Below are 27,014 nucleotides of genomic sequence, written 5' to 3'. Positions count from 1 at the left end.
GTGAACTTTGGTCTGAAGATTGCTGTGTTGCTTAACAGACCTCTGAAATAGCCCACATGCAATCTATAAAAAGAATAACAGCCATTTAAGTAAATAGTTCAAATTTGTATATAAACTACATGTGTGAGTGGTAATAAAGCAAATTTAATTTCATTTTATGAAAAACATTTACTACAAATTCTTTATTGCAGATAAACCAGGTAGGGTGAACACAAAGTTTTCTTACTTCACTCTGCACCATTGGCTGTTCAAACAACATCCAGTACACAAACAATTATTAAAAAAATAAGAGTATATTGTAACACTGTTTGAGGAGGACTCACTAATGATAGGAAATAGTTGTGAAGTAGACTCCAGAGCAGCAAACAGCCGCTTCCTAACAGGCAGGTTGAGAACGTGCTCTGCTCTACTTTTATCAAAAACTCTTTACTGCAGATAAACCAGGTGGGATGACCACAAAGTTGTCCAACTTCCCTCAGCACCATTATCAGGTAGGTTAAACACAAAATTGTGCAAAAAAACCCAAACAACTGAATCCCATTGATTACGGACAGAAAGCTGCAACCAGACCTCATTTAAGTGCATTCAATGAAAATAACAGATGCAAAAAAAACAAACCCTCTTCATTCACCCATTAGCTGCTGCTTCTTCTTCTTCTCCTCCTCTTCTTCTTCACTTCTTGCATTTACCGACAGCCCCTGCTCCGGGGGGTGGGGTGGGGGTACGGTGGGGGGGCCGGCCCCTGCTGATTCAGAGGTTAGGAATTTGCATCTGATCGCTGTTTGTCAACCAATGATGTGAGTGAGCTGTCCACGCCTCTGCTCACCCCCACCCCCCCTCCTCCGTCTGAGCGGTGCAGACTCTCAAACTGTTCAAACACAATCACACGCAAACGCCGAATGCGTGGATATCATGCAGTCACATGAAACCCGCGTTAATCCGAGCTGATAAACGCACGGCCCGCCGCAGCTCCTCTTCCTCCTCTTCCTCGCTGTGTTTTCCTCGGCGTGTGACCGGAGGCGCAGCCCGGACCCCGGTGCTCTGGAGGGGGGCAGAAACACGGGGAATGTGTCTTCCGGTTCCAAAGAGCGTAAAAAAGCACACGGAAGCCAACGTGGTAAGTTTACATCTACGTTTTTATTCAGTGCTCGTGCAGAATTTCCGCGTGTGTGTGTGTGTGTTCTCTCTTTAATGTCGCTTCTCGTGTTTAGTCGTCACTTCCAGGACGCAGCGGTTTTTTTTATTTTATCTTCACGTTATCGCATCGACTGATCAATTGGCCACAGCCGAGGCGGCGGATGGTTACATGTCACCCAACAACGTACGCGGAGTGTGATGGCACTATTTCCCGTAGTGGAATCAAACGGAAGAGTCCGTGATTTAATTCCGTGCTTTGTTTTTAGTGGTTTTATCAAATGTGGCAGCGACGTTAGAGGTGACAGACACCAATTAGAAGATGGTGTCTTGTTGTCAGGTGTGAAAAGCGATAAACTTCTAAAAACGTTCGACTTTTGATCCGTTAACTTCAAACTGCTTCAACTGTCAACGTCCCAAATGTGTTAGCACGAGTTAGCTAGCTTCTTCACTTAATCTGAGCCACGTCAGTTCTGTCACTGTTCAGTGTGGAAGAGAAACCAGCTGTGGGAAATGTACAGTTCACACAACAGCTTGTTTGAGTGATTTTTTTTTTTTTTAAATGGCCCCTCCTGTACAAGATGAATAAACCATTCTGGAGTTTAACGGCAGCACATCCTATTCACGAGTCGGATGTAAGGTCCGCGCATGTGACAGCATCTGGGACCGCACTGTCAAAATGTCGTGTTGGGGCTTGGATGAGTGACAGTAGCACGATCTAGCATGGTTTTTTTCATACCCACGCTCAGGGCCGGAATGATTCGTCGACTCATCGATTCAGTTGATCAACTCTTTTTGATTAGGGATTATTCATTTCCAAACAAATTAACAAACAAACAAATGTCACTGCACTTTTTCCTGCTCGTTGTCATAGTCCCGAGAACGTTGACGGATTTCAGATCCTGCGTCAAAGACAAGACATTTGAAGAAACTGAGAAACTGTCATAGGTATTTATTTTTCCGCTTTACAATGTATTCTAGTCTAAATGATTAACCAAGGCTGTAATCTGCAGACTAACCAGTAGTTAAATTATTGTTACTAGCAGCCATATTCATCTTAAATACCAGAGACAGAGTGATAAAGATGCAGCCTTATGGCCTTATTAGTTTTCGAGAAGCGTCAAACAGTCAATGTGTTTACAGATGTAAAAAAACGATTCAGATTGATCTGACTTTATCGCACGTTGAACTTGTAGGGTTTTCTAATGGTTTATAATAAAACTTAAATTTGAATAGCGCCATTCAAGAGACCCAAGAGGAGTTACTAGGGGCCTTGTGATAATCTCACTCTCTCATGTAAAAACCCTTGAATTGTTATGTAGGAGTGCAAAACAAAGGTGGAGTAGGTGGATAAAAGAGTCTGTCAGCGTCTGTTAAAGGCTGAGATCCAGACAAGTCAAGTCAAAGTATCCACAAGTCCGACGTGTGCACAAAGAGAGGCCTTCAGCACTATAGAGGCCTGGTGGGAAAATCCACTGTCTGCAACAGGCTGTGCATTCGTCTCAATGATGTCAGCAGACATTAAAGACAGACAGAAAGTTTTTTATCCCCAGTGGATTAAAAATAAAAGAGTTCAGAAGGTCTTTGTATTGTGTTTTCCTGGTTCTAGAGAGAGATTCCTGGTTTCTGATTGGTTGGAGCGAACTGACAAAACCTCACAGCCACAACCAAAACTGACTGGCATTTGGTCTGTGGTTGATGTAGTTTCTCTCAAAGTATTCGGGGGTGGGGGAGCACAGGCACAGGAAGCTGGTTGTATTTTAAAGCTATGTATATAGTGCTTTGTCATAATGACATTAAACATATACACTGTTGTTCTGGAAATCACATGTTTTACTGACTGGTTTCAGTGGAGATCTTCACTGTCTTGGTGTCATGCAAATGTGGTTTAAGGGGGTTTTCCCACGATATCTAGAAAATATTTGGGAATATTTGACTGTGTGAAAATGGTGAAATTGAAACACACAACGTTGGTCCATATGTTTCAATCTACTGTGTAACAGAAGTGACAGTAACACCGTTGTGAAACATCCTTGGCATGAAGAAATGTATTTAACATGAGGTCTCGGACAGACATCTGTGGTTTGGTGTAACATCACAAATTGATGAGGAAATAAGATTTTGAAATCTCAAAACGCGAAGCAGAAATGTTAATGACAGGATAAAGAGCAGTCTTTTCAATTGGACGTTCACATATAGATTTTTATGGCAAAGGAATTTGAGAAAAGGCTTTTCACTCGGTGTGAGGATTTACCAGCAGCCTTTGCTGCACTTGGTTTCTTAAACCACCAGCCATTTCAGCGAGGAACCACCCATCTGATGGTGTGGTTACATATTGAATTTGATAATAATTTTGACTTGGCAGGATGCTCTTCTACACAAACCATTGGAAAGGAGGTGTGAGATGTTTGGGAATGTGCCACCTGTGGTGTCCCTGTGTGATTATTAAGCACTGAATATCTTCAGCGATAGTCCCAAGGCCTCGTTACAACTTGCACCCCACCATCCTCCAATCACATTAGAGGCTTGCCTAGAAATTGCCACACTAATCTGATTGGACCAATCTGGCATATGGTTCCTTTGACCAACTCCAGCTAAGTGCATCAGCGGGTGTTTCCAATGGAGTGAAGTATGGTTGCAGCTAGTGTGTGTGTGCGTGCGTGTGCGTGCGTGTGTGTGTGTTGTAATTGACCCATTGTAGATTAAAAACGTTGTTATGAAACCACATTTACATAAAGATATTTGTTTTTGGTCTTGATTTGGATAACTGCCACCTGTGTTGTCACTTCCCAGCAACAGGACAGGATGATATAGGGGTAAACTGCCATTATGTCAATATAATACTGATTATCAATTGTCAAGCTGCTGTTGCTATGCAAAGCATGTTTCTACATTTATTCATCTGTTACGGCTGACGTACATGAACATCTGCCTATAGACACCATGTGGTAGCATCTTATTACAAGCCTCAGTAATGCTTGTAAACATTTCAGAGTCAATATTGATCATTTTAGGCACAAACATGTCACAGTTAAAAGGTCAATATTTAAAGATCCCAAAAGTTGCAATGGAGGATTAGTCTCTATAACCTATTACCTATTACTAGAGCCCATACAATGCTGATATATATGTTCAAAGAAATTGGCATTAATGTCTTCTATCAAAACAAAGAACTAAAATCGATGCTCTATATTTTATAGTTTAACCATATACTTTATTTTATTTAGTATAAAAAGAAAACAAGAATACCACCAAATATTAAATAAATAATTTCAAGTAAAATGTACATCAATACACATTTTTTCTGCATAGTTTATTCTGTAAAATAAAAGTTTTCACATGGGCAAAACAAACACTGATAAGTCTGTGAGTGGCTCATATCAGCTGATATTGTCGGTGTCTACCTATTACAACATATTATTGATGTAATAAAATCAAGCCTTTCTAGTGCTGTAAAAGTTGGTCAATAGGAAATTATTTAATAGGATCGTCATAAATCATTGATCAAGAAAAAAATATTCACTGGTTGAAGCATCTCCACGGTGAGGCTTTGCTGCTTTTCTGAATATCTTTGGGTTTTTGACTGTTGATCAGATAAAATTGTGAATTTTAAGTAATAGTCTTTGAATTATAAAACTTCATATGTGTTTTGATCGATTGTCTGGCTAAATGTAAAAGCTAAATTAATGGATGATTTTTAAAAAAAAAAAAAAAAAAAAAAATTTATGAGACAATATTGTTAAATGCAGCTCCAATTCCTCCTTTTTTTGTCCTTTCTATCCAGTGAGAAACTGTCACGTCAGAGGTTTACTTGTGATGAATCAGTCTTATCATTGATATTCTTTCTGTTCTGTTGTCCTGATGTTGTGTGGTTCCTCTCACTGCATTTGTTGTGCCATCCTTCTCTTGACATGAAAACTGGTGTTTGTGATCTTGACTCTAAATCAGGTGTATGTTATGATCTGTATTGCAACTAACTCAGCTTCAAAAAGAGTTTGTCTATTAGAGAGATCTTTTTTGGGTTGTCTAAGTGGTTAATGTTGTTTTTGAGTTCACTGCTTGGGGTGTTTGAGTCGGTTAAATGTACATATCAAGATGCGAGGCGGTTGTTATCATTCAAATGTTTGCAGCCTTGTCATCACAGACGTGATCTCAGCCCAAAGGTATTTGAACAACATTTGGAAGCAGTAAGTGTAATATGCAAAGTGTGTGCTCTGTTTGTCCCCATGTCTTGTCTTGGCAGCATGAACACCAGTCACTCACAGTCAGCCACTAAACTGGTTAGTGGCTGTGAATTAATGACAGACGAGCATGCACAGACAAGACAAACGGGTCACTTTGTTTTCAGATTCTCAAGATGTAATCCTCTACAGGTTTATAAAGGCTTCTGTGATGCTGTCTCTACATTCAGATCTCCCTGAGAGCTTAAGGGCGTGTGCTGAGGGCCTTCATTGAGTCATCCAAATGTTTCTGTAATAATCCACCTGTTAATATCAGCATGAACTGTATCACTGAATACCACTGCCGTTCTCACACCACAAGTTTTCCTGCCATTAAAGAAGTGGGAAGCAGCGCGGCTTGGCTGGCTTTCAGCTGTTCCTGTGCCAAAAGCTACATTTCTGAAGGGCCTGTACAGCACGTGGGGCTTTAACTTTGTTATCCTGCCAAAAAATGCAGGAGAAAAAAAACTCACAAGTTACTTCACTGCTTGGGCTGGAGCCATGGGGGAATCCCAGCAGGGCTGACGGTGACGCAGGCAGAGAGTGGAGTAAGGAAGGGTCTTAGGTTTTGGGATGCCCTACAGTTTCTCAAAAAGGCTGTTGTAGGCTCTGTGTATTCAGTCAGCAGCTGACGCTGATCGTGATCTATCCTCGTACTTGTCTGCCTGGATACCAGCACACAGCTGCAACATGCTGACATGTCGGTGAAAACTGAAGAATTTGTCTTTCATATTTGCGTCTGCTGATTTTTGGCAACCTTCCCAAGCTATCAAGAGTTCATCTAATCAGAATCATGCCAATAGATATGCACATGGTTCATGAGCAGACATAGCGACCTTTATGGTTTTATTAGGGTTAGCAACTGCACGTGAAACAACAACCACAGATCAAGCACAGTGGCAATTTTATGTTCTGGATGTCTCCGCGTACAATTCACAGAGCGCTTTATGCAAGATTTTCACTCGTCTGTCGCCTCTCTGCAGACAAAAGACATGATTGTTAAAGATCACAATGCAATGACATGACCACACAATGACAATATAAACCAACAAGTTAATCCAGTTTGGGACGTTCGTGCCATTCAATGAAAATCCAACCCCTCCCCACACCCCCACCCATCTCCTGCACCAGAGGAACTGTCATCATACCATCAGTCTAGAGTTACAATTGCAAGTTCATTGAGCTCTGCAAGCAGCGACACGACGCAGCCCCCTGAATCCTCGCTGTTTCTGGATTCTAGCTAGGCTAGAGGAGAGCCTACAACTGTTTATGTAATTGTTGTGCATATGACAATAAACCCTTGTCTCTTAAGAAATGAAAACAGTAAATAGTTAATTCAAAAATGTTAAAGTTGGGTGAGTTATAGAGATATTTAAGAGAGATAAATAGAGATATAAAATTACAAAGTGCAGTTACAGAAATGTGTTTCTCCTGTTGAGCAATATAAGTTCTTTTTGGTAAAACTGACTTATTACATTAATATGAAACTATGGAATTGAGTAATAAAGGTATTAATAGAAATATACAAGTTCAAATAATAGACTCGATAATTCCTGCAACGCATTCCAGCCCAAATGCCCTGTACGTCTCCTTCTTTGTGGAGCAACATAAGTCACGATTGTGTGTATTTGGTTTTAATTGATCTTGGTGTTGAGCTCCACAAAAGGAACAAATACATGTATGTAAAACATTACAAGGAAACCTGACATCAAGGGTCTTTGTTTTACTTGGGTAGTGACTGTGTTTACCTGTTTCTCCACCAGAGCTGTCATCGCATGAGATTAATGTTTGCTGTCATAATACTGCAGTCTCCACGTGAATCCACAGGCAAGGCTGTTACATGGCGAGGTCAATATCCACCAGTGAGCTGGTAGACATGAAGGACTGCAAACATTTCAGCAGAATCAGCAGAGACTCTTTTATTTGAACTATTCGTCTGATGACTGTCCCTGTGATTAGACATCCATGTAGCAGAATTTAAATGTTTTTTGATATTATATATATATATGTACAATTATTTTCAACCCACATAGAAATATTTAGAGGACCTTTTTCAGACACTTTATCAAGAATGATAAAGTGTCATATCTGTTTCATTCCACGTCGCCCTGTTTTAAGAGTGGAAAATCCCCAGAGGCATTGATCATCATGGGCCAGCAGCGCTTTCTGAATCTCCAATATATCAATATTTAACATACATTTATTCAGCTCAGGTCTGCTTGGTGTTGCTTGCTAGTTATGCTGTTGATTGAAGGAAAAAGATGAGATAGAACTTTATTAATCCTGATGGACATTCTCATGCCAGATCTTGCTCCAAAGTTACAATAACAATAATGCAAAAGAATTACAAAATAAGTGAAGTATAAAAAAAAATATCAAGTGTAATGAGGAGTAAGAGAGGACCAGTACCTAAATAGATAACAATACAAATAAGATAAATCTAAAACCTACAATATTGGAATCAAAAAAAGTAGTAGTGGAAATGCCAAATGAAAAATAAGATTGAGCTTCATCTAATATTACACTCTGTTTAAAACATTTCCATAAAGAGCACTGGCCTAATGAATACATGCAAGATGCACACCTACTAGGAAAAATACTTTTCCTTGCTTTAATTTTTATATTTGCCAATAAAATAAACTCACGAATCCAAATATCAGATCGTCCATGTATCAGGTGACTTAAAGCCTCTCTGTCGTGCACGGCTGAATCCTGTTGCTTGATAGATAACCACAGGTTTAGTGGATCACTGGATCATTTTAGTCATATACCCACTTAATTTATGGCATAGCTGGGGCTAATCAGATTTGGTTCGCTGCTTTTCTGTGGCTCACTGGAAGAGGTCAGTGGAAAGTGCGTGACCAGCCTGTGCGACACTTCCTCAATGATCTTGTTGTTGGTGTAGCGGGGCTCAATGGAGCCTGTGTTATTGCCTTGCGAGGTAATAGTGCAAGGAATGTGAGAGAGGGACTCTTAATCAAGACCAGCACCACTGCACCATTTTTGTTTTATCCCTTTTTTTTCTCTTTTTTTATGGAGAAAGGTTCATGAATGGCAACTGATTCATTTCTCTGTTCACATTTACTCTTTCACTTCTATACTAAACGATAACCTGTGTTTACATGATGAGAGATGAGTGCTGTAAACAAACTAAAAATGTTAAAAGCATATGTCCTTTATCATGCCAACAGGTAAAATTAAATTTATTTTAATGTCATGCTTTTTTTAAAATTTACTTTATTACTCAATTACAATTTTACGACTTGATGATTATGATAGTTGAATTCATTTATTATTTATTTGCTATCCAGAACAGTGGACTGTTCCACATGCACAACACAGCTCTGTGCACTATTTATTGGAATTATATTTATTTATTCTGAGATTTAGAAGCTCACCTTCCTGATTTTGGCAGACTGTAGCTTCTTCTTGGTTCTTATCTCAAACCATGGAAGCTGAGCAGTTTGCTTGTTTATGTAAATGTATGTCCTGCTGCCATTTAAAAACATAGGTAAACACATGTAAACAGAAATGGACTGACGGTTTGAATTAGGAGAGGTGTGGTTGTGTGTTTTCTCCCCGGGGTTCGTAAGCATCTTTTATTCTTTAGTCATGTTGTATGTAGCGAGTAAAGAACAAAATATCGTTAAATAAAGTTTGATTTGTGGTATTCAAATAAGACAGGCTGTTCTACATTAAACATTGACAGATTACAGCTACAGAGAAAGGTCAGCAAATTGTCTGGGTGTTATAATTTTACGTTATTTATGGCCAAGTTCACATGCACGTACATGGCTACATGGTTTTTATACTGCGGGATCTCTCAAAAGCTGAAAGCTCAAAAACAAGATGTCAAGAGCTGTCAAGAGTATATGTACATTTGTGAGGTTAAAAGTATTTTGGCTATGTCCATTGTACAAAATACAATATCATCTCATGTAAAAAAGCTGTGACGCACACAGCCATTAATGAAAATATTTCCACGTCAACTTTTAGTGACCTCTAACTAATTGTGAGAGATAAATATCCAAAAATTAGACAAACTTTGTAGATGGGCTGCAGTTCAGTATTTGTCCAGGAATGCTGGTATAGATAGCATCATTAAAAAGCCAGTTCCCCTGTAACAGCAGTATAGTACATAGTGATACATGGTACATGACCAGGCACGTGATGAAATGATAAAGCCCAACAACAGACTTCTGTCAACCCTGCTCACTGAAGCTGGTATAAATAGAAATCTCCAGTAGACGCGTTGGTTGCACCCAGTCTTTTATTTAAAACAAGTGTAGCATGTGCATCGTGGTGATGTGATAAAGAAACACAGCACAGAGAGAAGTCAACCTGCATTGCCAGAAAGCCAAGGGTGACATCACAGTGCCACCCACTATGATTTATATGCTGTCTTTAAGAGAGTGAGCGCCAACAAAGAGAAAAACATAAATCTTGTGGCTTACCACTTTCAGAATCTAGTTCTCTGTGATTTTCCAATCATGCAGAACAGACAGACATTTCGTTTTAATACCCAGTTTCAGGTCTCACAAGACCTCACCCAGTTCATCTTGAAACCACTCGCCTTATCAGGCAAAAGATTGTTTGTTTCTCCAACACATGAGAGGAAATATAGACTTCAAATTAGTAAAAGATGTGTATCTGTTCTGATGATGGTACATGAAAATAAAACCACCTACTAAGGAAAAACCCTGTTGAATTTCGTTTTTTTTACTGAATTATCAAAACTATTGTCATTATGCACATGTCGGAAATACCATGTGTGAGTTACATCAGCAGATGTGTCTCTGAAAGAAGCCCAAAAAAATGGAATCTCAAATTGTGTTTTGTGAGAATGCTTTGATGCTTTCACATGGGTACATTAGCAGTATGTATGTATGTATATGTTCATGTATGTGGAGCAGTGTGGGTCCTTTTATCTAGTTGGAATTAGACCCTTAGCTCCTGTTCTTATCACTCTGTCATGTTTGCTTAGACCTTGTAGTCTTCCACCTCTCAAATGTGGGTTAAAAAAAAGAAAAGAGGATTAACCCATTAGCTCTCATCGTTTCTACTTTATCCCTCATTCTGCCAACTGTCAAAGTTTCTGTCCCAGTCGCTCTTCTCTGACCCTCATCACCTATACCAGCAGGCCGGCCTCCCTTTAGCCAATTAAGGTGTTAAATGAGCCCTAAGTGTCTCTAAATTAGCTGTGCAGATTACGGGATTGTCTGTAATGTTGTGCAAAATTAGCTAGTGACAATTACAGCTTCACCCTGAGGGGAAACAGTGTACTTACTGAATTCTGTGTACTCACATATTTGTTTGTAAAATGCAAATTTAAGCCTACAGCAAAAATATGAACATAAGGATGGGAAAGAAAAGACAATACACAAACCAATGAACAGGCAGTGTTGAGGTGGAGCAGTTAAAGACAGGCATATTAGGGACACATTAAGTCAAACTCTGATTTTAAGTGGCAACATTTTTGTTTTGCATGAAAAATGGTCTCTGAAAAGACTGTTGACAGAAAATCAGCATATGTCAGCCATCATGCAAAGATTCACATTTGTCCTTTGGTTATTGGCAAACGCAAGATGCAGGAGTCATATTGATCTGGAGACAGCCTACATTCAGAAAAACCTTCATAAAGCTCTGAACGTGGAGGAAATCATTCATTAGTTTGCTAAATCTTTCCTGACTTTTCCTGCAGCTATACATACATTTTGAATTTCACCCAGTAACGGAGCAAAACCAGGAATGGAAGTTAGTGCCTGTTATTTAGTTTCACTAGCATTTCTTTGACTGGAAGAAAATGGGGGGATGGCACACATGCCGTGAAGCCTGTTTACTCCTTGGTCATAAACCAACTTCCTGTCAGTATTCGTCAGCCATGCACCACTTTGAGAATAAAGCAGGGCTTCCAAAAAACAGCTGGTCACTGTCCCGAGGGGTCAATGTAAAGAAATGTCAAGAAAATGAGGTGGTTTTTCCCACCACTGCTGCAATGTAGTGGCGACCCAGCAGGGGCTTTTTAGGGGATTTGGCCCTTTCCCACTGAGAGTGCTCGGTTTCACAGAGAGTTATATTTTAGATATTAAAAGCCTTATCACTTCAGCCAAGGTCTAGTTAAATGTAATATGAAAGAATGAGATACCAAGGGCACCCACCAGCCATTCTACAGAGTAGAATTTCAATCAGAAAGTGTTAACATAGAGCTCAACCAGCTTCCTAAAGAACAGTTTGTACCCTAAAACATTGTGTCAGTCAATATTTTGCTTAAAAGATAAGATTTTTTACCTACAACTGGTTCTCCCTGAGTTATTCTCTGAGAAATCAATGAAAGTTTCAAGAACATCCCGTCTCACATTAAAGAAAGTGACAAAAAAATGTCTGGTTCCCCTCCTGTTTCAGATCTGCACCACCCTTCCCTGACTTATTCTGTATCCTTCCACCTAGTGTCATGGCAATCCCATCAGTAGTTGATACTTAATCCTAGTTAATTACAGACAAACAAACAAACGCAGAAACATAACCTCCTTGGTGGAGGTTACAACACATGTCAGCAGTGAGGTGTCGTTTAGACTGAGTGAAGAGCGAGAATCATTAATGTTTTGTTGGCTGCGTTCATCTGTTGCTTGAATTTATTGAGCACAAGTGTTAAAGGGTGAGATCAGCTGCTGCAGTGTTTGGTTGGAAGTAAAAACCAGCAGATGTTTAGGCTACACGAGACTCAGGCACCCACAGCTGACTATCCTCCCTGTAAACATTTGACCCTTCATTTTATGTTACATGCCATGTATTCAAGTATTTTTGTCGTCGCATGATTAACACCACAGACATATATAAAATGCTTTCGCCAAACGTGTCTCATTATTTGGGGAAGCAGCGAATATGTACAGTGATGCAATGTAATTTGCACCATCTCACATGTAGGAAATCATGATGGTTTGTAAAACAGCAGGGGCATGAAACGGAGTGACCACTTCTCCTTTCCTATGCACAGGAAGAGTCTTTGTTCTGATGGATACTTCTGTCTTTGAAATTACATGTATGACACACTGAGGGAGGCACTGTCTGAGGCCGTATTGTTTCTATTTTGCTCAGTTTGTACTCATGGCTTTTTAACATATTGAGTAAGGGATAGTCTAAATAATAGTGTGCAAACAGTGCATGTACAGGCTGTTCTGACATGATTGTGCTGTGTCACTTAATGCAACTGGATTGTCCAGAAGTGCCTCCAATAAATCTTTGTGTCTTTCCACGTAGGGCACGATAGGACAAGTTGTCTCAGTCAGACCAGATCCAGTTAGGTAATATGTTTTAAGCCTTCTTAACCTGGTGCTATTCTCCGTCTGACAACTGTTGCTATTCACTTGTGCCTCTGTGGCATACAAAGAATGTAATGAATCAATATTGAGTATCTGTTGGCTGCCCTGCTCTATCTGCTCCGTCAGTTGTCACTTCCTTCACCCGCTGAGGAAACACAAGTTTCACAGCTCTTGTTTCCTTGCGCAACATTTGCTAACACACAGACATAGTGTAGGGTGACAGATGTTTTTTTTTCCTGTCCATGCTGTCGTACAAACTTCTGCAGAAAGACTTGGATTTGTTTACAGCAACATTTTGCTTGTACGTCAGTGGTTATTGACCTATATTGGATTTTTTTATGTTCTCTGAAGTTTTACTGGTTGTGGCAGAACTTGGTGCTTTTAAATACATTTTATAGCTGAGGAATCGGACCAGTTAAGCTATAGTGAGGAGCTGCAGGCTGACTGCTACATGTTAGGTATGTGGCTGAGGAATATGAAGACTGAAGGCATTTGTCTTGTTTCTTGTCTTCACACTTTCCAACTGTTTCTAAAATGTCAGCCATTTTAGATGAGTTAGATGATGATTCTTAGACAGTTTCTTGCACAATCTTCCTGACACTTATAATAATGTGTTGCTGATGAGCCAAAAGATAGTAGTATCAAAGTAGTAACAAAATACTTGTTATTTGTGAAACCTTTACTCAAGTATAACAAGATGCTTCAAATTGATCTTCTGATATTCCCCCTCTCAAATTACATGTAGCCTAAAAATCCATCTTTATTTTCCTAATATTACAAAATCTTTTAATTTTATTTTCTCTTTAAGTGGCCCCCATAGTCCATCTTAAAAAAGAATGGAATTTTTCCATTAAAAGTTTCCAAAGTTGACTAATTCAAGTGAGTAATGTATCATTCAACAGTTGCAAAACCCAAGTTAAACCAACAAATAATCAATTTTTTTTAAAAAGTAACTCATGCATTGGACTTTTTAACAAGAGTGTTATTTGGGCTTTCATCCAGAATGAGCCAAGTGTAAAAGTCTTATGTAAAACCTATAGTTTCTGTAAGGATCAGGGCAGGTGGTGATTACAGAGGTCTGTCAATTCATGTATTAGTCAGAGTAGCTGAATGAGTGGTGGTGCACAGTCACTGCTGCCTCATGTCATGACTGCTGCTTCGACATATCCAGCACCTGCACTCTAATTTACTTTTCCCCACATGCTGTTGACTTGGCATGCAGCTCTTATCTCCAACGTCGCCACAACGTCCCCAGACTCATTAATAGAGAACAGACATTGAAGCTGATTTCTGATAAACCAAGACTACTCTGCATACCTGAGCACTTTCATGGAACAGATATTTAGGAGAACCATTATCGCCTACAGACATTTTAAATAAGGGGGTAAAAACACACCAGTCATACCTCAATGGAGTCATGCATCCGAATATAAATTGTGTGTGTTTTAACAGTGTTGACTCATAATACTTATGTTTGCTGTTGCGCTTAAGTTCTCTCTGGCTTGGAGCCAACCAGGTGAAGAAAGTGACGGTTCTCCCTTTGATTTCACTTCCTGTTATTATTGTGGTTAAAACATTTTGTCCCGTGTGAGCAGTGTGTCCGTCCGGTCTGTGTGTTGTGTGTGATTAATCCCGCCCGCTTTATATTGTGAACATGAACTCAGTGACACTTTTTTTGCTTCATGTTAATTTTCAGCTGAAATGTGCATCTTGATACGTGAAATTGAACATTTCCTTTTCCTCTTTCACATTGTCTCAACACGTGATTTGAGAGCAGTTAGGGTTTTGAGAAGTCAAAATTATTGGTCAAGTTCCTCAAACAACAAAAATGAAATGTGCACAAAATAATTATGGTTTAAACAATGCGCACCTTACAGCTAGAAATCAGATCCAGCTGAAAATGTCCGCTTCAGTGAAAGGCCAACAAACCGAAAGTTTTTTAAGTTTGAAAAATAGAAACCCGTTTTTCTGATCTGAGGGGAGTTGTTTCACAGTTTGGTCGCAGCCACAACAAAACAGTTTTTCTTTTTAACAGAAGTTACAGATGTTAACAGACAGTAGGGAAGTAGCAGTCTGACTCTGTTTTTCTTTCTGTCCCTCAGGTCTTTGTAGTCTGTCAGCAAACTCTCATACTCCCACCTACTCTTCCACTGCTTGTGCCTCAGTGAACGCTGTGCGACTCGGCCGCCAGCTTTGGTTTCCTCCTCGGCTGCAGGAAAAACTATTGAGAAGCAAGAGGCCTCTGTCTCTAGAGGTGAAGCCTCCCTCTGACTGCATGTCTCAGAGCTCTGACCAGCCCCTGTTCTCCTCCTCCTCCTCCTCCACCTTCCACATCTCTACGAGGACCCACATTTCCACATAGCCATAACCCATAAACCCCCAACCAGCTGCTAGCTGCTTCATCGCAGGCGCAGTTGTTGATTTCACTGCCTGCGCAGAAGGATCGACCACTGTCCCACAACTGGCCCCCAACTGGTGCTCCTTCAGTGGGGGAGGGAGGGGAAGTAGAGCAGCTGAACGCAGTGCCGCTTTCCCTGGAGATGAAGCTGCAGGCCGTCATGGAGAACCTGCACAGGCAGCAGAGGGCCAAGCTGCTGATGGAGCAGCAGCTACAGCAGCAAGCTGCTGCCCAACACTCTCAGGTGCGCACAGGTGGAGGAGGGGGGGACGAGCCAATGGGGAGCCCAGCCCCTGAGTCGGAACAGGCCCAGATGGCGGCGTTAGCGGCCATGCGTGCTGTGGCGGCCGGGCTGCAGAGAGTGTCTGACAGCCCCATGTCGGAGCACAGCAGCGGTGGCGAGGATGACGTTGATGATGACGACAATGAAGAAGGGGATGAACAATACAAAGATATGATGGGCTCAGATGAGGAGGAGCAGATGTAAGCACCGAATGTCTTTGTTCTGATTGTCTTAAAGCTTCTTTTATATCTTTAATGTCTTTCAAACAGTTTCATTCTGTTTTTAAAACACACAGCAAACAGAAATGGGACGAGGAGGACTTTGAAGGCGAGATGGAAGAAGACTTTGACGATGAACTGGCAGAGGAAGGTCTGCCAACAGGCCATGATGCTGTGGCCCCGGGGAAAGGCATCCTCCTGTTGCCCCACCGCCAGCTCCACCCCCACTCCCAGCTGCTGAAGGCACGCCCTAGTGTCGACCAGGAGCCCCGTGTAGCTATCCTGCCTCCTCACGCCACGCACAGCCATCTGGGCGGACAGGACCACGGAGAATGGACCTACGAGGAACAGTTTAGACAGGTAGGATCTGTTGTATCTTGGTGTCTTAGGAGCTGTATTCCTCTGTTGAAAGAGAACTAAATATAAATAAACCTCGCAACTGCAGAGAAAGTCATATCAAATATAATTTCCCTCATATCAGCTAAATCCTTACATATTCTAAAGTCAGCTCGTCTCACTCTGAGGAAGAACATAAATCAGAAATGTTGTTTGCTGATGATGGAGCCACATCAGGCCTTCACACCCTTCTCACGTCAAACTGCATGACACTTTCTTAGAAGCACAACCCGTAATCCAACCAGGGTGGGAATTTAACACCAGCTACTGGCCAAATGTTGACAAGGCTTTGAAACTTTGACTTAGCCAGCAGACACTTTGGATGGGTGCATGTTGTTTAAGATCTGGTCAGTTTTTCTGGTGGAGCAGCTTCAAACTGAGGCCTCCAAGTAAGAAAATAGTTGTTTCCTGTCACTAATAGGCCTGTGAGCTTAGGAAGAGAGGCTGAGGGCAGCTAGGAGAAAGAGGAGGAGGGGATAGGAAGCTTTTTAATAGCTTTACCATGCTGGCATTTACTGTAAACATGCTGGTGGATATGATGAGGGAGGCCTCTGTGGAATAAGACGGGCTGTTTACATGAAGAGATTTAAATCTGTCAGCAGCCAAATTTAGATGGAGGGCTGCTGTCGATAAAAAGACTTGGAGACTGAGGAATGATGTATAATTCAACACTGATTTTAAATAACTAAATCACTTGATATTTTCTCCACATTTTGCTGTTTAAATTAGCCCCCCCATCAGTCCAGTGTGAAATGAAAATTAAAAGTTTATTTAGGTCAAATTGTATCATCAGATCCTTTTTTTTTTTTTTATAAAAGAAAAGAAAAAGATCAAATACTCCGAGGCCCTGTTCGGAGCTGGTATAACCATCTGTCTCAGGTGAGCCGCTCAAAGGTGGACAGCTCTGGTATTAGAGTACGTCTCCATATGTGTCTCGAATGACCACTTGTGATCAGATCCCACTTCCCTGCTTTCTATGCAAATAAACATGTACGTCGTTTCTGTTCGCAAAGACTAAGTGATGATGTTCTTAAGCCAGTGTGGTTATACAGATGGGTACGTTGTCAATGTGTTTTTGTTTTGCGTGGATCTGTGTGTCAGTGTGAAATGAAGAGAGAGAGGAACCAGTATCAGGAGGGGACGAACTTATAAGCATGCTTGTCCATGCAGCTAGAAGAACGTGGCTACACGTGTCCCCGACCACCTCCCCAGTAGTGTTTTAAAACATGGTTGAAAGACATGTAACCATATGGTATAGATCACAGTGTCCCTGCTTTAAATAAACCAATAAAGAAAAGACAAGATATAAATATATAAAGAGTTCTGAGTGATCTGATTTCGATCTCGATATGTTCACATCCATTCTTGGAGCTGTCCACTTGTGACTGGATGGCTCAGGATAGATGTTAAGACAAGGTTTTAACAAGGCCTGACTTTTTCTTTTCTTTGTCATCATTAAATCATTCTCTTTATTTTCACATTTGTTTGATTTTACCGGTAGAAATATGAGTGTGTATTTTACAGTCATACAGCAGGAACATCGAGCTGTTTTTATCTGTGAAGATCTCAAATTGACCTGTTCCGAGCCACCATTTCATACAAATGCTGTCTATATGAAAGCCACTGAGACACATGCAAATGCAAACAGGCATGTGGCATGTCGTAACGTTTCAAGCCATAAAACATGTTTGACAATATGAGCAGCATCTTATCTTCTATCTGCGCAGATAGACTCTTTGACTCTTCTCTATTCAACTCTTTGAGAAGAGAGATAGTTTAGGAGTTGTTAGGAGGGTGGTGGTGTTGGGGGGGGTATTTCAGACATTTTTAACACACTGCTCCCAGTCTGCATGTGCTTCATTTTAGAACCTAGCCATGGATTTTGTAATTTAAGGCCTATTTCTTGTAATTATAGAGAGTTAGGAATACAACTCCCTTTAAACCTCTCTGCTGCATCTCAAATAGCCCGACGCTCCCTCTGTAAAGTTTTGTGTGAATGAATTGAATTGATACTCTCAGCAGTATGTGGTATGTGAGGAAGGAAATACAGGACATTTCTGTCTTGACAAGCTAGTCAACGGTAGATCATGCAAGCATGAATGGGCTGTAGCTGACGGTTATATAAGACAGCCAGTATCATGTCTGTGTTACCCAATCTGTTGTCAAACCTAATGTCCAACTCCAGACTCCCACTGTGGAGACTAGAGAGAGGACGGCAAGACCAAACTGTCCTTAAAAACCTTCTCAACTTTAACATGTCAAATAGACACAGCAACAATGCTCACATCTGTTTGTTCGGCCTCCTCCATCGCTGAGGATAGTTTATATATACGAATCCAGGGTTTTAGCCCTGCACATCATTCACACAGGACTAATTTTGCCCTCGGATGATTACAGTGATTAGTAATAATTGCCACCCTGGCCTCTAATTATAATCCTTAGTAAATCTGCTGTGTCTGCAGTGAGTAATGTAAATATGACTGACCTGTTATGATGAGCACAGTCTGTCCCTTGATAATTCCAACCCTATGAAAATCAAACTCAGTGATTTCAGCCTTAATTTATATTTTGTGTGAGCTGTTTTTACTGCGCTTCTTCTTTTCATACCAGAACCTGCCATTTGTGGTTTCTTCTTGTTATTGGAGAAAGAGGCAGTAGTTAAATCAGCAGACCACAATTTTAAATGTAGTTTCACTGCAAACGTTTTTCTTCGCTTGATTAGCAGGTTACACACATACATATTTTATATCTTTAATAGTGGTGATTTGAGCACACTCACATCAGTGAAAGTACATAAATTAAGAGTGTTGCACACAAGAAAATGTGTCTGAAATATCACTGCTAAATTAGACTTGATTCACCTCTCAAGGACCATGTCAAATACATCACCAGACCACAAATGCATCGATATCTGGAGACTGGTTTTAATGTTGGAGCTGATTGGTTCACAGTTTACTCCAAAACCTGATGAAAGCCTGGAAAAGCCAGACTTCAGGGGCTGTGATTTAAATCTGCCAGGGATCATCATTCAGGCAAACAACCAGCTGATGTTACATATACAAGACAAAAGCTCCTATTACCTCCACCAAGGAGGTTATGATTTCACCCCTGTCCATTGGTTGGATTGTTTGATAGGTAACATTGCACAAAATAAATTGTACGGATTTCCACTAAACTTGGTGGAAGGATGCATTATGGGTCAGGAAAGAACAATTATTTATTTTTTTTACATTTTCACCAATTTCAATTCATGGATCTTGTTGATCGGCTTAATTTAATTGGACTTTGGTCGCGTCCAGTCTGCTCCAATGACGTAGCTTCAATGCCTGAGGTTGGCAAGTGACCATAACCACGACAGCCTGCCATGGCATGAAACCACTTTCTGTGGCAGAGAAGCCTCACATATGGCACTTTTTTAAAGCTGCATTCTATACAAGCAAACCCGATGCAGATAAGGCCTTCAAGCAGCTAAATGGTGAAAGGTTTATCCAAAGTTTGAGTGAAAAAATTGGGATTGTGAAACACTGTAACTTACACACATGTTCTGGAGTCGACTTGTGTGCAGGTCGAGTGTTTTGGATGGCTTTGGGTGGGGAGGAAGGGGTTAAGGCTGTACAGTTTATTTTAGGCAGGTGGGTGGAGGCTGTTGGAATGTGCCTGAGGGAGGGTGATAATGTGGCCACTAGGAACCCCAGATCCTCAGCAGAAACCTTGTGTGCCTCTATCAGTCTGTAGCAGCTTGAGCTCTTCCAAACCGAAAACTGTCTTTTTCTTCTTTATGTTTGTCATATCATTTGTTTCGCTGTGTCTCAGTGTGGCAACACGGGCCCATAACAGCAATGGTTCAAGAATCAGCCTGAGGACAGACCTCTCCATAAAAAACCTTAATGGACAAAATATAAGGAGAATTAAAAAAAAAAAACTGAATTCCCCCTCCTCGTGTAATTGTGCATTCAATAGGCTCTATTCGTTTGAAAAATGGAAATTTTTAAAGTTAACAGAAAGTTTAAGCAGTTTGAAGAAATACAAATTTCACTGGCTTAAAACAGGCCTGGTACTATGCTCTGAATCCACCATAAGAACAGTATAATAAGTCCAAAGAATGCGTCCAGTAAAGTAATAGAAAGGAAAGTCCACAATTAAGTCAATTCTTGACCCTTTAAGGTGCCATGCAAGTGGGAAATATCCAAGCAAAGTCATACTTTTTGTTCAGGTTTGCCGCATGACGTGTCTGGCTAAGATATATCATGCCAAGGCCCAAACTACATTCCTGTTGGATCAGTCGGCTTCTGTCCCCTCTCCGTCTCTCTCAGCGGAAAGGTCAGACTAAATCAAGCCAGGAGGTGCTGTCTGTTCGGATGTCTGATTACACTCTGGTGTAAGTGAATTAATCAAAAATATTCAAGGCACTATGCCAGTGGTGTCATATCTGGCTATAGCAGAGAGCAGCAGAATTAAATACAAGTCAGGGATTGATACAGATATCAAATTATTGCAGCGTCATTTGATTATTTTGTTATTGAAACTGATTTGCGCTGCTGGTGCAGTGCCCATTTCAGCTGAGTTGTTTTAAGTGATACCAGTGGAAGTGTCCTTCATCCACCCCAAGCCCCCCACATAAACATCTACCCCTTTAAAGATCTATATCAATATCACTTTCCAGGAAACGTTTATGCTTAATTTAAAGTTAATCATATAGGTGGTGTCCTACAGCAAATAGACTTACAACAGTTCTAACCAAATGTGGGTGTGTGTATTTATGTATATAATATACATTTAATATTTGTACATTGTAAAATTATTATATACACAATTCTCAATGGGCTTTAAATACACAGTTAAGTAGTTCAGCAGTATTTTAATTCATTATAATTCCAGGTGTTTTGTCTTTTCTTCGTCTTGATCCAGCCATTTTATTTTACACGTGTTTGTAGCATATTGGCTACATATTAGTCACTATTTAGATATCTGCATTGGTTATCTACTGAACTCCAAAAATTAGATATGAAGAAATTAGAATTAACGTAATCCGTCATCGTTTCAGTTCTTTGCCTCTGTATTCAAGATATGTTTGTGGAAATTACTCTTATAACCTGGTTTCATGAATGTGTGGTCTGTTCAATGCTATGGTTTATATCTAATAGAACTGCCCCGTGCCCCTACCCCCTTTATAAACAATGTTGTCCTCAGGCCAGAAATTGTCCAGAGGCCATGCAGAGGCTTTGAAGTCTCCTCTCCTGTGTCTCTGCTGCCTTTAAACACCAGCAGCTGGGCAGATGGAGCCCAGATGGACAGTAAAGCAGGGACGTCTTTAAAAATTCATGGCACTCACCATGATCAGGGTGAATGGGGGGAGTTGGCATTAAACATTAAATTGCTCTCTCACACACACACACACACACTGGGACTGGGGGGAGGGTGCTGTTAGTGACTACAGGAAGTGTAGCTGGAACGAGAGCCAATTGGGAGCGACACTTATTGGGATTGCCGTCAGGTTTCTGCTGATACAGCTGTCTGATAAGTGCTTGTTGGGTTTATATTCCACCGTGAGGCCTTTTGATCTGCCTCCGGGTTGTATAAACAGGTTGGATCATGTCGTTTCTTACATTTTCGCAGCCGAAGATTTGTCTGTCTGCTCGGACAGATATTTCAAATTCCTTAAAATTGTTCATGAGACGTGCACCCACTCTCTTTTCTGACTACTGTTGTGGTGTTCACTTCAATTGAATCCAGGTTAAATACCCTTTTCTGATAATGAAGCAACAGTAACATAATATATTTTAATAATCAATGTGAAACTATGTCAAGCTGTGTCTCTGCATGGTTCTGCCATTATTCAGGCAGTGTTTTATACACCACTCTCCAGTTTTCACATTTGTTGATTTGCTTGAGCACCAAGAAATTATATTTTAACTTCTGTAAAGCAGGTCGTCTGAGTTGGTTTAATCAGCCCTGGGAGTTCTTAATTAATTTATGAAGTTGTGCCAGGAGTGAGCTCTGTGTGCAGTGATCTATGATTAACAAAAAGAAAACAAGGGGTTAATGGGCCATGTTCATGTCATGAAAACAAAAGGCCAAAGGCTGAGGCAGTTAGGGAAGGCCTCTGCAAGTCTTCCTGTCAGGAGTAGCCATGCTGGAGGGGGAAAGGGTAGGTGTGATGAGGGAAGAGGAAAAAAAATCAGTCAGTTGGCGCTGGGCTTTGAACCACTGCCAAGTAGAGTTTAGTACATGCTCATTTTGTCTGAAGCACTGCCGAGCATTTGAATTGTGTCCAACACCGAGCGTGCGGCATGGAACTGATGTCAGAAACTATACAGCCATGGGGATTCTAGAAATTGGCAGCGGCTAAGTATGGAAGAGGAGAAGGGGGTTGAAGCAGGAATGTAAACAAAGATTGCATAAAGGCTGAGGCTGGCTCTTTTATCCTGACTTTTTCTTCGGCTTTTGTTTTTTTATTTGAACAGTATTCATTTTATTGTGGCACGTTCGCTGATGACTTGTACGGCAACACCCTCCAGCTTCCTTCTGACTATAAAATGTCAACACCTTAATATAGAAAGAGGAAATGATTATTGTTAGCTGGGGAGAAATAAGACCCACAGCAATGATTGTCACTGTTATGTGTGAATGTTATTTTTGAATGCTTTCTTCTTGCTTTCCAAAGGAAATATGTGAATCCTGCTTCATCTGTTTCCTGCCTCTTTGTCCCTGCATAAGGAACTCTTCCCTTTAGACTCATTTCTAAATTTAAACTCAGAAAAACTCAGTCTGCAGTTTATTAGAGGCGTTTATTAGGATTTATTTTAGGTCGAGTTTGTGGTGCTGATGATTTCTATTTTATTAAACTGATGTGTTATATGTTGTTGAGTGTAGGCTAAATAACAGAGATATACATCTGTACTAAACACCACAGTTCAACATCCCCACAAACTACCATGTTTGTACTTGTGTATGTTTTTATTCCAATTAAATCTATTAACACCTCTCTGACCCTGGAGCCGCACCAAAATGTAATGGGTTCTTTCCAGACCCATACTGCATCTGAAACAAAGTTTTGTGGTAATCTGTCTCATAGTTTTTTGTATAATCTTGCTTACAAACAAACACACAGACGGCTGAGGTAAAAAACATTTGAACATAACATTCTTGTAGACAGGATTTATCGCAAGGTATTTGGAGCCGCCTGCATTAGTGTTAGCTGCATGTCGTTAATAGACTGCTAACTGCACCGTGTCGATCTGCACTGAATTGTTGGCAGCAAACAGAACCCTCACTCACATCTTTTCATACAATGAGCCAGAAGGAGGCATTCATTTCAACAAAAGCATTGCATGTGTGATTTCACCTTCAGATGCTTCTGAAAAGGTAGCGTGTGTTGAAAGCTTCCTTTCTTGAAAGAATCAATTAGGAAATAGGTCAAACATTGATAAAGATTCTTTAGCTACACATTTCCAAGGTCTGAATCGCTCTTTGTCCCCACGTGAGATGAAACTCGACTGCATGGAAGTGGATAGCAAATCAAATATGCATGTTTTTAAATGTTGTGTGCAAGAGGCTGTGGAGCCAATAGGTCAAACATTATGAGTGAGCCTGTAAGTGTTTTCATCCATAATCTTCAAGGCCCATTTGCCCCCTGAGGTGACACTCGCTGCACTGTCTTGTCCGTGATTTTGTTCTGACCAGGTGCTAACATCCGTCCTGAGAGATCCCATCACAAGTGGACAAGTCTGAGTTCATCAGTTCACACCTGGTGTCACAAAGTGTCTCCACATCTGTCACCTGCAACCACTTGTGACTGGATCTCACTTCCCCACTCTATTTGCCAATAAGATGGTTCTTTGTCAATGAGTTTGTGTGTCGGTGTGATGGATAGAGGGATAGAGTGAAGCCACAGCTCCACAATGTTATTACTCCAAAAAAAGAAAAATAGGTGAACTCTGAGAAGAGTGAAGGACAGTTGTGTATGCACACAAGATGCATTGAGGATGCATTTGTGATCCAATCCCTCAGACCACATTCATAGGTGGTTTGGGATGCATGTGGTGACATTGTTTTAGCTGTGTGAACGCTACATTTTCATAACGAACCAAAAGCTGTCCGTGTGATGGGATCACCTGAGACAGACCATAATTCCAGTTCAGAAAAGGGCCTCTGTATTCACATCTGAAATCTTTTAATTGTGTCAGCATTAGTAATTCTTAGCCAACAGTTGACACCAATATGAACAGATAACAGACCATTTTCAAGTCAGATATCTTGAAATATCATTAAAGGGAAATGTGGGTGTTGCTAACAACATTAATAACGGATTTATTGTGTTTAGATTCCGGGGTTTTGTTATTTTGCATACTGGGTCAGTAACAACACTTACTAGTGTGCATTGTTGAAAATGACCAATCATAAATCAATCATCATTAATTCTCATCAATCATTACTTCTGGTTTAGTATGACAAAAGCAAAAATACCAAATAAAATAAAACAGCCCTTTTCATGTTCAAAGGATACGTGTCCAGTGCGAGTAAACAAAATATGTGAAGGCTGTTGATTGCAAAGCATGTAGAATTAATATTTGGATGGAAACTGTCTCAGGCCAGGAAGAAGATCTGTAACAGTAGAGATGTTTTTTCTGCTTAAAAACTGGATGTATGCAAACATCACACTTTACATCTTTGTCTTTAATAAGTAAACATGGATATAAACTGTGAAGGTTTAGTTTTTCAACAAAAGACTCCCCAGCTTATGTTTTATGAGAAAGGAAATGCATTCACACATAATGAATGTCGAATGGAAACAGTGATAGTAGCTGTCACTTTGTTTACAGGATAACAAACGTAAAAAAACTCCTCTGGGTACCTTTGAGTCCCGTGTCAGCTGCTTGTCTCACATCCAAATTCAAACACTGTTCTTGCCGCTCCATGCAGAGGACAAACCCAGAAATTGCTTGAGGTCAAACAGCAGCCTGTCCACTTATTGATTTGGGTGGGATTGGCCCACATGGCCACAAGATATCTGCCCTCCAGAGGGCTGGGCGGACCAGATATGTTTTTAAGGCCACCGTTGTCAAGCAGTAAATTCATCGCCCTGCCCATCCATCACTCTGATTGATGGAGCAAGTGCCCAGCCATGTGTCTGCTCTGCTCTGCACAGTGAGGGGTTCCACGCTGAGATGCAGCAGTTTAGCTCTTCTTAGCCTTTCTGGGCCAGATTAAACCTCTGTCTTCATCTTGTTTGTTACAGACCTTCCTCTGAACCTTCTACCTCTCCTCTATCTCTGTCTCCATCTTTCTGCCTTGAGACGAGGCCCTTATCATGGCATCTGCACTGCTACTGAATAAATAACTTCAGCTTTCAAAAAAATGCTCACTAGATTATTAGAGACTTTTACAAACATTTTCAGAGAAGTCGGGTTTGAAGAAACGCGTTGTGAGGGAAATACCACTGAAAAAGCCTTTGAACTAGTTCCAATTACCAAATACGTGATAGCACTTTATCATTTGTTGGGCTGCTCCCTTCCAACCAACAATTTTATGATGCTGAATTCCTGCCCCACCCGCTTCCCCTCCTTCGGTCTGCTCAGCTTTGTCCTTCTCAGATCAGGTGGCCATCGTTGTGATAGCATTCATTAGCAGTGCGGTTATAGATGGCTAACTGCAACATAAAACTGGCCCTGGGAAGGCTGGCTGCTATTTCTGATTCTTATCCAAATCCACAAGCCCTGGCAGCTGACAGAAGCAGACAGGAATGATGTGCATGTAGTCACGGGATAGTGCTCATTCTGGATTAATGTCTCGTCTACATCAGCTGATTTTCACCTTTTTCCTCATGTCAGCAGGAGATACTGTTTAACTAAATAAAGCCAACTGAAGCCAAGCATAAAAAATCCTTTAGCACAGCGCTGCAGGCTGAGGCCCAACTTACAACCTCTCATACCATAAAGGAAAGCACGTCCTCAAAGATCATTGGATTTCCTGAGGGATGCACCAGCACCAGGAAAGTTATGGCATCTGGAAATTAAAAGGATTGGGTTTAACTAGAGAGAAAAAACATCAGGACAAATCAAATCTTTTAAACATTTTTTTTGTCCCAGGGAAATCATAAATCAAGCCCAATCTAAATTTTTTGCCCATTAAATAACATGCAGCTGCAGGGTTTTATGAATTACTGCTGCTTGGTTTCGTGCCAAGGTTTACACATTTAAACATTGTGGTTTTCTCTTGCAACAATACAAACTACCTGTTTCTTTCACTGGCTCACTCGTCTTTTATCACCTGGGGTTGAATGTGCCTGTTGTAGATAAAGCGACACAGGAGCCACTCAACAGAATCACAACTGTTTGTATGTCGCTTGGGATAAAAGTGTCAGCTGAATTATATGTTATGTAATAAATGGATAAAATCACTCTGCAGGGTGGTTTGTCTCAGCAGGATATTTGCTCCTCATCCTCAGTCAATAGAGTTGAATTTACGAGGTCAGCCAATCAGTTAGGATTATGATGTATTTGATCCTGCTTTTCAATATAACACCGTTCAATGCATCTGTAATTGGACAGCTCTATTGTGATTAATTGTGTGCATGTGGGGGATGGAAGGGGAAGGGCTTGTGGAGTGTAGAGGATACAAAGGCCCTGTTCATACCTGGAACTAACATGTGTCATGTGTGATCTGATCACAAGTAAATCAGTTCACACCTGCATCTCCAAGTTATTCTCAGTTCACCACTTACGATTGGATCTCTCTCTCCTGATCTATATGGAAATACACAACACACATCATTTTCTGTGAATCAATACACTATGCATTTTACAGTGAAATAAGGTTTTATCTAATTAAAAGAATATAGAAAATCAATATTTAGCGTTGGCCACAAATAAATCAGTATATCAGCAAAACTGAAAAGTGTAAAAATATTACACTTTATTTACACTGTATATATATTATTTTGCATCGTTCATTGTGAAATTGTAGCCAGTCAGAGGAAGTCGGATGAGTTGTTGGTCCTTCACTGTTGCCCAGAACACAGTGTTGTTAGACCATAGACATAAACTG

General features: G+C 40.6%; 1 protein-coding gene across 2 annotated transcripts in view; it reads left to right on the top strand.

Annotated features, from left to right (window-relative positions):
- Window positions 1–644: 644 nt before the first annotated feature.
- Window positions 645–27,014, top strand: part of arid3a (AT-rich interactive domain 3A) — a 45,576-nt gene continuing 19,206 nt past the window's right edge. For both annotated transcript variants that reach the window (XM_020098453.2, XM_020098454.2), the window contains exons 1-3: window positions 645–1,117; window positions 14,776–15,554; window positions 15,650–15,932. In XM_020098453.2, coding sequence (XP_019954012.2) covers window positions 15,214–15,554; window positions 15,650–15,932 — 624 coding nt within the window. In that variant the 5' untranslated portion in view covers window positions 645–1,117; window positions 14,776–15,213. The remainder of the gene's footprint in view (window positions 1,118–14,775; window positions 15,555–15,649; window positions 15,933–27,014) is intronic.

This window comes from Paralichthys olivaceus, chromosome 3, assembly GCF_024713975.1.
Source record: "Paralichthys olivaceus isolate ysfri-2021 chromosome 3, ASM2471397v2, whole genome shotgun sequence".
NCBI lineage: Eukaryota > Metazoa > Chordata > Actinopteri > Pleuronectiformes > Paralichthyidae > Paralichthys > Paralichthys olivaceus.
The sequence above is the reverse complement of the archived record's forward strand: the minus strand, read 5'-3'. Positions and strand labels throughout refer to the sequence as shown.